This window comes from Mus pahari, chromosome 2, assembly GCF_900095145.1.
Source record: "Mus pahari chromosome 2, PAHARI_EIJ_v1.1, whole genome shotgun sequence".
Classification (NCBI taxonomy): domain Eukaryota; kingdom Metazoa; phylum Chordata; class Mammalia; order Rodentia; family Muridae; genus Mus; species Mus pahari.
The window spans coordinates 24,267,205-24,281,870 of NC_034591.1; the positions used below are offsets into that span (position 1 = coordinate 24,267,205).

The following is a 14,666-nucleotide window of genomic DNA, read 5'->3' on the forward strand; positions in this document are numbered from 1 at the left end:
GCCAGCCTGGGATACAGAAGAATGTCTCAACAAGAAGCTAGTGAAGGCTTAGGGTTGTCAGTCAATTTATTCTAGGCAGAAACTGAGCCTGTCACTAAGCCTAACCTCAAATTGAGCTCTCTCTGACCTATATGCCCACACAAAAACTAAAAATCTTTAAGAAACAGACAAATGCAAAACAATTATTGCTAAAGCTTATAAAATGTTTATACATGAACACGGTAACATATCTCAGGTTTAGAGAAATATACTGAATATATAAATACTAAAGGAAAGGCACTTTCTCAATGTCAGTGACACTTTAGATGATGATCGTTACAGACAGATCACTGTCAGTTTTTGGTCTAGTTCATTTTCCTTTAGAAAAAAAAAAAACAAAAAACTTTACCCTGGTCATCAGGCTCAAACCCTAAAAGACTGGTGAAACTCACAGCATCACTGAAAGCACTCTAAACAGCCATTTCCATTTTAATCGTTGGATGTGGATTATACCCTTCAATCTGAAAGTCTTCAACTTTGAAATCATCGATTGTCTCAACTTTTCGAAGGATTTTGAGCTTTGGGAAAGGTCTTGGTTCTCGCTGTAGCTAAAAACAAAATCATGGCATTATTTAACATTCATTCCTGTGTCTCCTCATGAAACCAATACTGTATTTTATCACAGGGTACAATTTTACAGGAGTGCAATATTATACTTTCTTTTCTCTCTGCAACATTGGGGATTGCATCTTGGGCCTCATGAGACCTACAGAAGTAATCTACAATTCAGCTGCAGCCCAGCTTCTTATTCTGAGACAGGGTCTTGGTCAGTTATCTATGGTTATGTTGAACCCATTNTTTTTTTTTTTTTTTTTTTTNGTTTTTCGAGACAGGGTTTCTCTGTATAGCTCTGGCTGTCCTGGAACTCACTTTGTAGACCAGGCTGGCCTCGAACTCAGAAATCCACCTGCCTCTGCCTCCCGAGTGCTGGGATTAAAGACGTGCGCCACCACGCCCGGCTGTTGAACCCATTCTTAGCCTAGGCAAGTCTTGGAAGGCTCCTGCTCTAGGAGTCTCTTAACTAGCTGTGATTATCGGCTGAAGCCACCAGATAACTCCTGATAAATATACTAAACTTAGGGACACGGTTGCTTACTCTTGCCAGTCTAGTTTTTTCCCTTAAGGGCCAGGAAACATGGATACTCATTCTTACTGCCATCGCAATTCATTGGTTGGATACTGTGTTACAGGGATTTAAATAGACAACCGTTTTTAAGTTCAGACCTAACTACTTACTGGACTTAAGCATCAAACTAAAGTCAAACATTTATACTTTGATTCTTCAAGTAAAATTATGAGTTAAAATGACTATCTCTGGGCTTTTCTCCCTGGTACTGGTATGTAATACCTTATGATTTTCAGTGTTTATGGTTGCTAAGGCTGGTTATGGTCTCATCCTTGCTCACCCCCATTATTAAAAGCCCTACAGTTGGAGCACTTCCATATACTAGACAGCATCAACCAGAGTGACTGTGAGACAAAGGACACCCTGCCACCCAATCTGTTGTCAAGAGAAAGCACCCAGCTCAAAAAGAGACCTAACAGGTGTATCTCTTACCTGAATTTTCAGAGGCTCTATATGATTCAGGTAAATATGTGCATCTCCCAAAGTATGGACAAAATCACCTGGCTGAAAATGTCTCACAGGAAAAAACACAACAGTTAATATTTTCGTTTCAATTCTTTGTAAAGCACATCGTTTTAAAACAGATTAAGGGCAGGTGAGATGGCTCAGCGAGTAAAGGCATTTGTTACTAAGCCTGACAACCTATCCACACAGAGGAAGAGGACTCCTGTAAATTGTCCTCTGATCTCTACACACATACAATGGTATATGTGTGCCCCCACTTACACAATAACACATTATAATAAGCAAATACTTCAAAGCTTCCCAAAGCAGAAATTTTATCAGTGTGGTTTTTGAGAAGAGCTAATTTACAAAAGTTTTTTTAAGTTGTACATGATGGCTCACACACGTATTTACTGCTCTCATTCGCACTGTGAACCTAGATGAGCAGGGAAGGCCTAAAAATGAGGTGGACTAAAGTCTCATACAATAGCCAGCTCCATCCAGAGCATCAGACAATCTATACTCTGAGCGTTAAGAAGAGTCACTTGAGTAAAGTATATAATCAGGGACAAGTTGCATGTGGCAAAAGCATGTTTTTCCATAAAGGCATATAAGTAACAGCGGAAGCACACTCTCTCCTATCTGCTACACATGAGAGAAGCACGAAAACACATTCCAAGAACAATTCTGTTTAAAATAAAACTAAAGTCACAAGACTTGTTTTTTCACAAGCACTCAGAAATCTTAGGTCTTCATTCTTGGACTGTGTGACATAAGTTAAGGCTAATGTGGATTTTGAGACCATGTCTCAAAAACAAAACAAAACAAAACAAAAAAACCCAAACCTCTCCCCCTACCTCCCCCCCTCTCTCTGACTGACACACACACACACACACACACAGAACCTATGTGAATGTTAGTTTTCATAGGCAACAAGAGGCCAGAAAGCTCCAAGGAAGGTTATAAGGTATGCCAATTCATGTCTTATTTACATGCATAAAATTCTAGTACTAATCAGACGGATTCCCTGCTATGAGGTCAACGTGTTGCATTGGCTATAACTATGCCTTCTGAAAGCTCACCTGTAGGCCTGTGATATGTGCAATCATGTAGGTGAGCAGAGCATAGCTGGCAATGTTGAAGGGCACACCCAGACCCATATCTCCTGACCTCTGGTAAAGCTGGCAAGATAGCTCCCCATTCACCACATAGAACTGGCAGAGGGCATGGCAAGGAGGCAGTGCCATCAGGGGAAGATCTGAGGAGTCAATGGGGAGACAAGGGGTTTTAGAGGGGTTTCATATAGCTGTGAAAAAGGTAAAACAGCAAACAAGTCAACCATGAAAACAGCCAGCAGGTTACAGACCTCAATCCATACCTTCCCATTATGTCAAAGTCACACCATGTTCCCAACCATGAGCAGAGGTCATGGAAGCTTGTCCGTTAGCTATCTGCAAGTATACATTTATGCTGAAGCAATGCTCTCCCATCTGAGCTAAAATGAAGGATCTGAGCCACTATTGATGGCACCAAATAAAAGGGAAATTATCTCATGTGCAAAGGTCATAGGAAACATGCATCTGAGATACATCTGTTATTAAGTTATTATAAATACAAACGTCCTTTCCTGGGTACTCACTATACCCTTGTAGAGTTTAGTTTTATAATCTAGTTAAGCGTTAACACTTGAAACTTCATCTGCTCCAAATTAAAAATTAAAATCATAGGTGTTTTTCACAGGCAATTCAAAATTACACTTCAAATGCTCATGTAATATAAAAGCATAAAGAGGATCACATGAGCCTAACCCCAAAACATGAATGTGAAAATAAGAGCAAAGTGTGATTTTGCTCAAGGGTACACAAACAACTACATGACTAGAGGCCGTTCCAGTGGCCACCTTGCTTCCTTCTGGCTAACTTGCCAGTTTATCCAAAGGAAAATGACTGGGATGCTGTCCACCTTTTGGGTTCCAGGCACACATGATGATTCTTCTGTCATCAGGGTTGGTTTTGATGGTGTCAATCACTTTTTGCAGCTGGTCTACTCCTTGTCCCGTGTAATCTGTAGAATTGTCAGGAGAATACATATACTTAAGTCACATCAGACACACACAGCCTCTCGTGGTGACACTATCAGCATTCGCTCGGAGCCCCTCCCTGACACATGGCTCTAAGAGACACAGCATATTCTGGGTATTTCTCAGGCCTTGCTGGATAGTTCAGGATCCTTTCTGAACCTATGTCTGCTTAAAGCGCTTAAGTTCTTCTCTGCATAACTCTTTCAAATATTTAGTCTGTACAGTGTCACTTCCTCCACTTAAAACTGTTCCTGTTTCTAACTGCTATTGGAATAAGTTAAATGTGTTATGAGTTGAAATGTAATTTTCATTTTTAGGTAGAAATTTAATCCAATTATGCAGCCTTTAAAAGGTGATAGGATTAGGAAGTCATTAGGGTGGAGTTCCGTTGAGTGAATTCTGGTGACTTCATAAGAAGAAACACGCACTTCTCCTATCACCGAATATTGTGTCACCTTGGAATTCTGAAGACTATCATCAAAATGTAGACATCAGGACCACCAGCATTGACATTTTACCACAGCTTCCTGAACTATGTGTTTAGGGTAAATACACACACACACACACACACACACACACACACACACACACCCCACAAATTCATATGTGATTGGGTAAATGAATGTGGGAGCTGTGAAAAATTAAACATGCAACATCCAAAAACTAATTCACAATCAAATGCATAAAGACCCCAACATGACTCTGAAGAGCTCCCTGTATTATATGTTGGCACTTCACTGCAGCCATGGTTCTCAGTACTCAACACACTGTACATGTGTATAACACAAAGCACCAACAAACATTGCCTGAAACACTTGAGCTTGGATTCAAGAAAATTAAATATTAGAAACGGTGGCATGTTATTATACATACAGTCTACTGCTTTTCTAGAATCATAATGATCTAGTTATGAAAAAACAAAGCTCTCATTATTTCCTGACTCTCTGTCATTTATTCAAATTAGTATATCTTTGGTTTTGTGGGAGAGTTGTTCTTAATTTTTAAATGTATTTAATATTGTGTGTATGCATCTGATGTAAGTATGGAGTGGTGCATGAGTCAGGGCACATGGGGAGGGCAGAGGACGACTTTCAGGAATTTGTTTTCTTATCCTGCCCTCTAAGAGACTGAACTTAAGTTGTTAAGGCCTGTATAACAAAAGCTTTTACCCACTGAGTCATCTCACTAGCCCAAATTAGTGCATCTTTGGATTGTATTATGTTAAGAATCTTTGGTTTTGAAAATTAGGTTTCATAAAAACACCATTCAATGAATTCTGGTTTGGGATTAGAAGAAGAAACGCCAATTTCTCAAATGGCAAACATACTTCTGCCATTTTGCACTACATATTTCTGTGCTATAAGTTCTCATCCTTGACATGTATAAAAAAAAATCAGTCAATAGACTCTGAAAATGCCCTACAACCTATATTAAGCCGATTTAATTTTTTGTGTGAAAAATAACAAGCATAACCACCTCATTAGTGTGTAAATGTTTTCATCTTTAATACATTCTAAATTACATTTATACCAAAGAATTGTCATAAAGTAAATTTTTAATGATTTACTTCATTTGGCTTGTGTATCTACTTTATGTACCTATATACCCAGGGCTACATAAAAATTTAATTTTTGGGCAAAAAGGAGCCACAGAAAAGTTTAAGAAACCTTGACCTAAGTAAACCTCTTTTCCTCAGTTATTTAGCGTTAGATATTCTTGCTTAGTAACAAAAATATGTCAATCATCTACCATCTCAGCAGTTTTAGATCCTCCCACGAGATGTAGTTTTTGTAACTAATAACCACCCTGTCACCCTTTACCAACACAATCTATTATTGTCCCATAGAACACTGGATCTTAAATAGAAGATAGATTTCACAGATATTCTAAATAATTCAACTGTAGACAAAGTACAGAATAAATTGTAGCAATTATTGCTTGTAGGGGAAACAATAAAAACACAGGGAGACTGTTTACATTTAGTATTTTTCCTGTGAATGTAGCATGATTTTTGAATGAAAATTTAAAAATAAGACAATAAGTTGGGTTTTGTGGTACACACCTCTAATCCTAGCACTCAGGAGGCAGAGACAGGTGGATTTCTTTAAGTTTGGATCTAGCCTGGTCTACATAGTATATTCTAGGACAACCACAGCTACACCGTTTCAAAACAAACAAACCGTTTCAAAACACACAAACAAAAAGTCGTAAAGTAAGCATGATGGCGCATGCCTGATCCCACCAGTTAAAAGGTGGAGACATCAAAAGGAGTTGAAGGTCAGCTACAGCTTCGTAAGACTTTCAAAGGTAAATAAATCCTAGCACTTGAGAAGGGGAGATGCAGGCAGATCTGTACAAGTTCAAGACCAGCCTTGTCTATATAATTAGTTCCAGGTCTGCCAAGGCTCTTAGAGTGAGACCCTGACTCAAAAATAAATGAGTACACGCAAACATTAAATTTACTATTAAAACTGACTTTACATTTTTATTATATTCATTAATTTGATTGTGTGGCATATGCTATGGTATGTGTAGGTCAAAGAACCTGTGAGAATCGGTTCTCTCCTTCCACCATATGGGTCCCAAGGATCAAACTCAGTTCTCTAGGCTTGGAAGCAAGCACCTTTAGCTGATGAGCCATTCACAGCATACACAACCATCACACTATTCATTTCCAGAACTTTTTAATTACTCTATGCCCATTAACACTAACTCTCCATCATATTAATTCCCAAATCCTAACAACCTCTTCCACTCTACTTTCTATCTTTACCAATTTGCCCATTTCTAGTCCATAAAGAATTGCACAACTTCTAAAAAAGAAAAAAAAAAATACGAGCATTAAAAACATCTTAATTACAGACAAACACAACTTTAGGCTTTACTGAAGAATCTGTGCTCTAGGCCTGTTTTAGTGTTCTGTTGCTGTGAAGAGACACCAAGACCCTGGCAACTCTTGTTAAAAAAAGAAAAAAAAAAAAGCATTTATTTCAGAGGTTTAGTTTACTATCAGCATAGTGGGAAACATGGTAGCATGCAGGCAATCATGATGCTGGAGAAGCAGCTGAGGGTTCTACATCCAGATGTGCAGGCAGTAGGATAAGAGGCTCTGGGCTAGGCATGGGCTTTGCCGTTTCAAAGCCCACACCTAGTGACACTTCCTTTGACAAGGCCACACCTCTTAATCCTTTCAAATGCACCATTCTCTGGCGACAAGCATTCAAATATATGAGCCCACAGGGGCCATTCTCATTCAAACCCTCAAAAGCCCCAAATTCTCCCAATTAACTAGGAGCTGTGACTGTCCCCTTGAGAGGAAAAGCATACTATCCAGGTTCCTGGTGTCTGTCCAGCCAGTAAGTCTTTACTTCCTGCACACACGAGCACACACACTCTAGTGAGACATTAACCTGTCCTGGGGAGAAATGACAAAGGCTGAAGGCAGGTCTCTGTGACACTCAAGCAGGACCAAGAGAGAGGAGGATGCCAGTCATAAAATGAGATGTTTTCTTCACCTCTGTTCCCACAGAGTAGGAAGGGTAAGGCGCTAGACAAACTTGCTAGTGCCTCAGCCCTGCAGAGAAAAGATCATGAAAGGCAACTCCTGCACCCGGTCCCAGACGAACCTCCGGCTATCCTAAACCCTTACAAACCAAACCTGCCACTGTTTGCCAATGACAAGGCTTAGAAAGTACCAAGCATCCAATCATGAACAAATAAATGCTAGCCACCAAGTGTTTACTGGGATTTTGTGCAATTTAACTGTACCGTCTCCACTGTAACCCAGCATAGCTTTGCAGAAAACTTATCAGCTCCCCAAGATACAAATTTATCCCCCATACTCTACAGTGGATTTTTGAGGAAGAACACTCAGGAAACCTGAGGCATTGTTCTCTCCTCACCTGAATCCATATCTTTGTACTCTGCTCCAAAATGCCTCCATTGGAAACCATAAACTGGGCCCAGGTCCCCTTCCTGTCGGGCAGAAAATCCCAAGCTGTCCAGAAAGTCTCGGGACCCATTGGCATCCCAGATTCTCACTCCCTTGGAGGACAATTCTTTAGCATTTGTGGATCCCTAGGGAAAAGAGAGAGAGAAGTACAGGAATAAGAGCAGATTCTGAGCTACTAATGTCACACCCACCATACACTGTCCATGTACAACCTATCTTTATGCAGGCTGGTCCTGGCCAGACTTCCTTATTAGAAATTCCCTAAAGGTATTTCTTCTATTCCCTTCAGCTTTTAGCCATTTTTTTTCTTTCCCCGAGACATGGTTTCTTTGTATAGCCCTGGCTGTCCTGGAACTCACTTTGTAGACCAGACCAGGCTGGCCTTGAACTCAGAAATCCACCTGCCTCTGCCTCCCGAGTGCTGGGATTAAAGGTGTGCACCACCATGCCCGGCTCCCTTCAGCTTTTAAAAATCTTTGTGTATACATGTAGTTGTAAGCATGCAGTTCTTGCCTTCTACCTTGAGGTAGGGTGTCTCTCTTGTTCCTGTTGTGTTGCTGCACTACCAACCCAGGCTAGCTAGCCTATGAATTTCCAATAGATTCTCCTATCTCCATGGTCCATCTCTCCCAGAAAAATTCTGAGATTAGATGGCACTACCAAATAGGGCTTTTTATGAGAATTCCAGGGATCCAAACTCAGTCTGTAAAATTTATATGGCAAGTGCTTTTATCCATTGCACCATTTCCCCAGCCTTTAAATATTTTCTTTTTTCCCCCGAGACAGAGTTTCTCTATGTACCCCTGGAAGTCTTAGAACTTACTCTGTAGACCAGGCTAGCCTCAAACTCAGAGATCCACTTGCCTCTGCTTCTTGAGTGCTGGGATTAAAGGTGTATACCATCACTGCCTGGCTTTAATTTTCTAAAACCTCCAAATTCCTAATATATTCCTACCTCATCTGACAGTTTTGAATTGCTGAATCAAACATGTTCCATGTCTACGAATAATGCCACAAGTGGACTTGTTTACTAATACAGTCTGGTCATGCATCATATCTGGCTAAAGAATTTATATTGACAATCAGTAGTTAGCTTTTCTGGAAGTGCTTCAGTCACACTAAACTAAGTTTAGATTCTATTTCATTCATGTATGTGACCCCATAAAACTGTATTTACCTCATGTGTATTTATATAACATTATGTTTATCTTATATTTTGACTCATTAGATTGGTTCCATGATATCCTAACCCATCCTCTGATCCTGCAGCCAAGTATGGAGAGATCCTGACCCGCCCCTAGGTATCATGTACTATAACACCTATCAACAAAGCTTTGGTGATACATATACTCAGGCCTGTGCCTGATCCTTCTATTAATTCCTCTTGTGACTGCTTTAGCCTCATCTTACTGAAGAACACCTTAGCAGAATTTAACACACATGTCAAATGAGGAACAGTTAACACTAGCAAAATGCTTGGTGCTTAGTAGACATTCTATGACATGGCTTACATTCTATCTTCACACCGGTGACAACTGCAATACAGGTAACTGACTTCTCTTTCCTTTTTTTTCTTTGCATGATATCTGTGCAAGTGCATCTAGTACCCACAGAGACAATAAGAGCACTGATCCCCTGGAACTAGTTACAGATGGTTGTTAGTCTTCCTGTGGGGACTGGAACAAGGGCTCTCAACCACAGAGCCAGATTTCCAGCCCCTTTCTATTAGGTTTCTTTTAACTTTTCCACTCCCAATAAATAACTTCTCAATCTTTTTTTTGTTTTGTTTTCCAAGATAGGGTTTCTTTGTGTAGCTCTGGCTGTCCTGGAACTTACTCTGTAGACCAGGCTGGCCCAACTGCTTGGGCTAAACGTATGTACTACCACTGCCTGGCTAACTTCTCAATCTTTTATAGTGTGCTTTAAAAGCCCCCCTTTCCCATTTTTTGGGTTGGGCTCAAGATATTTTATGGATGCTTAGAATTTCTGAGGATTTACCTTGAATCAGAGGCTGTCAGTTCCTACAAAGAACTAAGACAGACATTGTCAACCTGTTCTAGAATGGGTAAGCAATCTAGGGTCTGGTAGGTCCAAGATGATGTAAGTCATACTGAGTGCCCTAGGTTTTACTTATTTTGCGTGTAAGTGTGTTGTATGTGCACATGTGTGTACCTGAGCCCAGAGAAACCAGGTGATGCTGCTCTATCACTTCCTACCTTTCCTTTGAAACAGGGTCTCTGTCTAACCCTGGAGCTTGTTTAGGCTACACCAGTAGCCAGCAAAACACCAAAGATCCTATGTCCACCCTCCCATTATAGCACTGGTGTTACAGATACACGCAATCACACCCAGCATTTTTAAATTTTATGTCTATGGGTGTTTTGCCTGTATGTGTCTGTACACCATGTACATGCAGCGCCCAAGGAGAACAGATTATATTGGAACTAGAGTTACAGATGCCTAACAGCAACAGATGCTCTTAACTGCTAATCCATCTCTCCAGTCCCACACACAGAATTTTTATGTGACTGCTGGGGACTGAACCTGAGTCTCATGCTTGTACAACAAGCCCTGTTTTCCTACTGAGCCATCACCCCAAGTACTCTAAAGAAGGAGTTGTAGTATGGCCCAGAACTCAGCTTGTCTCCTGGAGTTCTCTCAACCAGCACTAGACAGAACCTCACTTGTTCTAGACAATGATACAGAGGAGGAACTTGGGACTGTCATCACATATTCAAGGTACCTACTTGACTCTTTGGTATCTATTGATCCAGTAAACAATATATACTGAGTACATACCATGTGGCTGCCTATGTTCTGGACCTAGGAACACAATAGCAAGTAGCAGAAATAGATTCTCTAACTTTGGGAAACTCGCAGGACATTGTACTTAATTATCTCTCCATTATTTTCCAGAAAAATCAGGAAAAGCTGATTTAGAGGCCAGCTGATGATGTTTCCCTATAAAGAGAGACAAAGAAGAGAGAAGGGAGAAGAATCGATCTTGATTAGGTCAAGGCTGTCGAAGAGGGACTGGACTGAAGGGAGAGACTCATCCTTCATATGGAAAGAAAAGGGAGTAAGTACTGGGAATGGCCAGTGCCAGAGGCCTGGGCAGGGACATCCCAGCATTTTCGGATTAGTGAGGAGAGCAGGATAGGTGGGAGAGAGAAAACAGACCTGGAAAATGAACCAGAGAAGTGGGAATGGCTGATAGCTGCAAGCTTGACTTCTAAGCCTGGGATTGTGAAGATGGAGAGCTTCCAATAACAGCACCACCCTTACCTTGATAAACCACAACAACTCCTCCAAAACACCCTTCCAGAACACTCGTTTGGTTGTGAGCAGAGGAAATTCATCTGAAAAACAGTTTGTCATACAGTTAAAATGTGGAAAAGAATAGCAAGCCACCATCCAGCTTTCTCTGTGGAGGGAAAGTGCCTGGGACCCAAAACCCTGGAGCAGCTGCAGGAAAAGAGAGAGCTCCTGCCCAGCTAGGACAAGTCACCAAGGACACCACAGTTCTCCAGGGGTTACCCATATGGCAAAAAGTCCCCGCCCACTAATAAGCCACTGTGAATGCCATGGCTGGGCTGTAATGACAACACACAAAATGTGGCCTCAGACACAGCCTAAAAGCCTCCCCCGCCCCCCCAAGTCCACTATGCCATGGGCAGAGAGGTGATATCACTCATGTAAAAACTGAACAGTTTTCAGATGTTTGGAAAGCAAACTGACCTAGTATATGGAAACAGAATTGTTTACTCCTCGGAATGACCATCAGGGAGCTTTGGGACCTCCAGTTCGCAGGTACCCAAAGAAAATGCACAAGTGTCCATAGCTTAAGAGGCAAAGGGTTGGTGCAGGTGAGGCAACCCACAAGGCAAAGTGAAAATGCTCAGGTTAGTGGTGTAGTCTGAGCACTACTTCCAGCTTTAACATCATCGAAAAGCTGAATGAAGACTAGAGAGGTAAAGGACAAAAACAAAACAAAACAAAACAAAACAAACAAAAAAACCTGTCCACAGTCTAAGCAGAGGAAGTGAATTAAAAACGGGGTCTGTGGTTCATCAGGGTCCACAGTTCTGGGAGGTCCTTTAGGCTGGACCAATCTGTGCAGTAGAAGCTGTAGTTTACAGCTCCAGAAAATGTTTGAGACTAAGTAAATTTCCTAAGCGTGGCCATATCCCCTCTCGAAGCTACTCTCTACGCCAGTGTCAGGTTGCTCTTCATGTTTCCTGAATACCACCATTAGCAACCTCAGCCTCAGCCAATACCTAGGAGGTCCTGTGCCCTTCCTGGCCCAGTGGTTGATTCCATTCTTTCCTCCTAAACATCCTCTTGTTTCTCTTTAAAAGCCAAGGCTGTTGGAGGAAACACCACAGTTCCCGCCTCCGGCCCGGGTTCTCCCCCTTTCCCGCGCAGCCACAGCACCGCCCAAGCCATTTTCGCTCCATCTTTAAAATCAGCAGCAAAGGGGAACAGGATATAAGGGGAGGAAGAGGGGGCGCAAAGTCAGGACCCCAGAGCGTGGTTTGGACAAGCTCGAGCAGGTTTCTTCCCACTCCCTCTCTCTGGGGCACACAACTGGTTGAAACTGGACTCGGGAGAAATGGTCCCTGACGGATTAAGGACAAAGGCAGGTCTTCCGAACCCGGTTTAATTGCTGTCGCCTGGGGCGCGCACGAGAAGCCCTCAGAGCCCGGGTTAGGACTCTCCAAGACCGCTCGCCCCGCGTCTCCGCGCCCAGCTTGCCGGACGTCCTCCCGCCAGTCCATCCTGCTAGTCCAGACCGGCCCCAGGTACCTCTCAGGCTGTACCGTGCCTGCATGCCGAACACCGACAGCGTGCCAGTGCCCGTGCGGTCCTCCTTCTTGAAGCCGCAGCGCAAAATGTGCTCCACCTGCCTCAGGTACTGGAGTTCTCCATGCGGCGGGGCTTCCGCGGCCGGCTGCTGAGCGCCGGACTGCAGCTCGGAGCCAACGACCAGCATAACGGAGCAGTCTGGCAGCAGATCGGTCAGCGACAAAACCAGGACCTTCCTGGCGCTCTTTTCCTCCAACACCAGCCCGCCTCTTCCTGCTGGGAAACTTCCGGCTGCCGGAATTGGCAGACCCCGCTCCCACGTGACTGAAGTGGTTACAGCTTTGCCAGGCAAACACCTGCCCGATTTCTCAAATCTGGATTTACCCTATTTTGCCATTAAGAGCCTATAGGATCAGGGTGTGGGGAAGCATGCCAGTAAATCCCAGCTCTTGGGGGATTGAGTCGGATAGAGGATCTGGAGTTTAAGGCAAGCCTTCGCTTCATAGCAAGTTCAAGGCCAGCCCAGGTACTTGAGACCCAATCTCAAAAAGAGCACAGTGGAGCCTGCCTTTTGATGCCCTGACCCTAGGGATCTCATTTTTCAAGCCATGAAAGGGGTTGATTTCTTGTTTTCAATAATTTAAAAATAAACCCTGGTATTTTGTTGTTGTGGGGTCTGCTTAAATCTGACATAAATCCAACATAATTCAAACACCAAGGTCAATTCAGATGACAAAAATGTATTGTAATCAAGCTGCTATTCATCGATCAGGGCCGCAGAACAGACTCAGAGCTGAACTAAGACCAGGAAGGGACATTATACAGCATATTTAAAGAATAAAGCCATAAAGAGAGGAGAGGCTGGGTGAGCTGCAGTACTGTCCATGTTTTGACATAACGACTTGAGCAAGAGCATTTCCATTAATCAGGATAGGAGTTGGTCCCTAGTCCTGGGACCATGAATTTAGTTTGACCCCACCAGCAAGATAATGAAGTTGTCCCTGAGATGTTTGAACTCAAGAAAACTGTTTCTTTACAACAGCTATTCAGCTATTGGGAAGTCCCCACCTCCCCTAGGGCCTGGGACCTTGAATTTAGTCTCTCCTTATGATTAAATCGAGTCTGAAGACAAAATGGTAGTACTTAGAATTAAGTTTCTTTTGCTTATTCCCAACAATTTGAGTTCAGTTCCCTACATCTCAATGACAGAGTAATGAGTGATTTGCATTCTCATGACTCTGTTTACCCAGCCTCATTGAAGACTATCAGCTGAACAAGTGGAAGATGCATAATGTTAAAATTGGTGATGGCCTTTAAAGCATTCTTTAAAATGTGTATGCCTTGTAGGTTTTTGCTTACACTTTGGGGGTTAGGGTAGGGATGGAGATGACTCAGGACATCAAGCCCTTTACCAGCTAATCCATCTCTGTCACTCAGCTCAAAATTTCAAAATTTAGTGCCATGTTTTTCAATTTAACCATTGGTGAATAGAACCATTTGATGAGTTTAAAATGTACTAATACACATCTTGTACACGCAACAAGAGATCTGTATCTACCATTTTATTTAATACATTGTAGGTACCCAACAAGCTTTTTAAATTTGGGTTAGGTCTGGGGATATAAAGAATAGGATTTTGGCTCTACTGAAACATTCTAAACATTATCAACATTCCCCCCACCCCACCCCAAGATTAAACCCCAAACTTCTCACATGTTCACACCACCACTGAGCAATAAATCCAGTCCAAGTCTGTATTTTGTTAGGTTTGTCTCCTGTGTCTCACATTTGTCATTTTTGCATATGATATGAGTTGGGTATCTCCTAAAGGAGATTAGATGTGTTAAAAGGCTTGCTAGCTAGCCTGTGGTATTATTGGAAGGTGGTATAACCTTTAGCAAGTGGGGTCTAGTGACCAGAGGTAGTGATTCTTAAAGGTGACATTGGGATCCTAACTGCTTCCTATTTCTCTTTGCTTCCAGCCAAGGTAAGCAGGGTCTAACTTCACAATGGGCAACCATGATACTATGCTGTGTGTGATAGAGTGAGATGTTGTTCCTCACAGAAAAGAAACTAAAACAAGCAACCATGTTCTGAAACCTTCAGCTGAAAGTAAACCCTAGTAAGTTGATTGCCACAGGTGTCCTGTCAAAGTGAAAGGAAGCTAACACAGGAAGATCCCCTGTCTTCCTGCTAACGTTCAGCCTCAAAATATTTAT

At 42.2% G+C, this 14,666-nt stretch overlaps 1 protein-coding gene across 1 annotated transcript; it reads right to left on the bottom strand.

The window, feature by feature from the left end:
• Positions 1–427: 427 nt before the first annotated feature.
• On the bottom strand, positions 428–12,684 carry Tyms (thymidylate synthetase). The gene is made up of 7 exons (XM_021190569.2): positions 12,448–12,684; positions 10,927–11,000; positions 7,592–7,766; positions 3,572–3,673; positions 2,692–2,867; positions 1,598–1,669; positions 428–587 (listed from the first exon to the last, which is right to left on the bottom strand). The coding sequence occupies exons 1-7, from the start codon at positions 12,632–12,634 to the stop codon at positions 450–452; spliced, it is 924 nt and encodes a 307-aa protein (XP_021046228.1). The 5' UTR covers positions 12,635–12,684; the 3' UTR covers positions 428–449.
• Between the last annotated feature and the right edge of the window lie 1,982 nt (positions 12,685–14,666).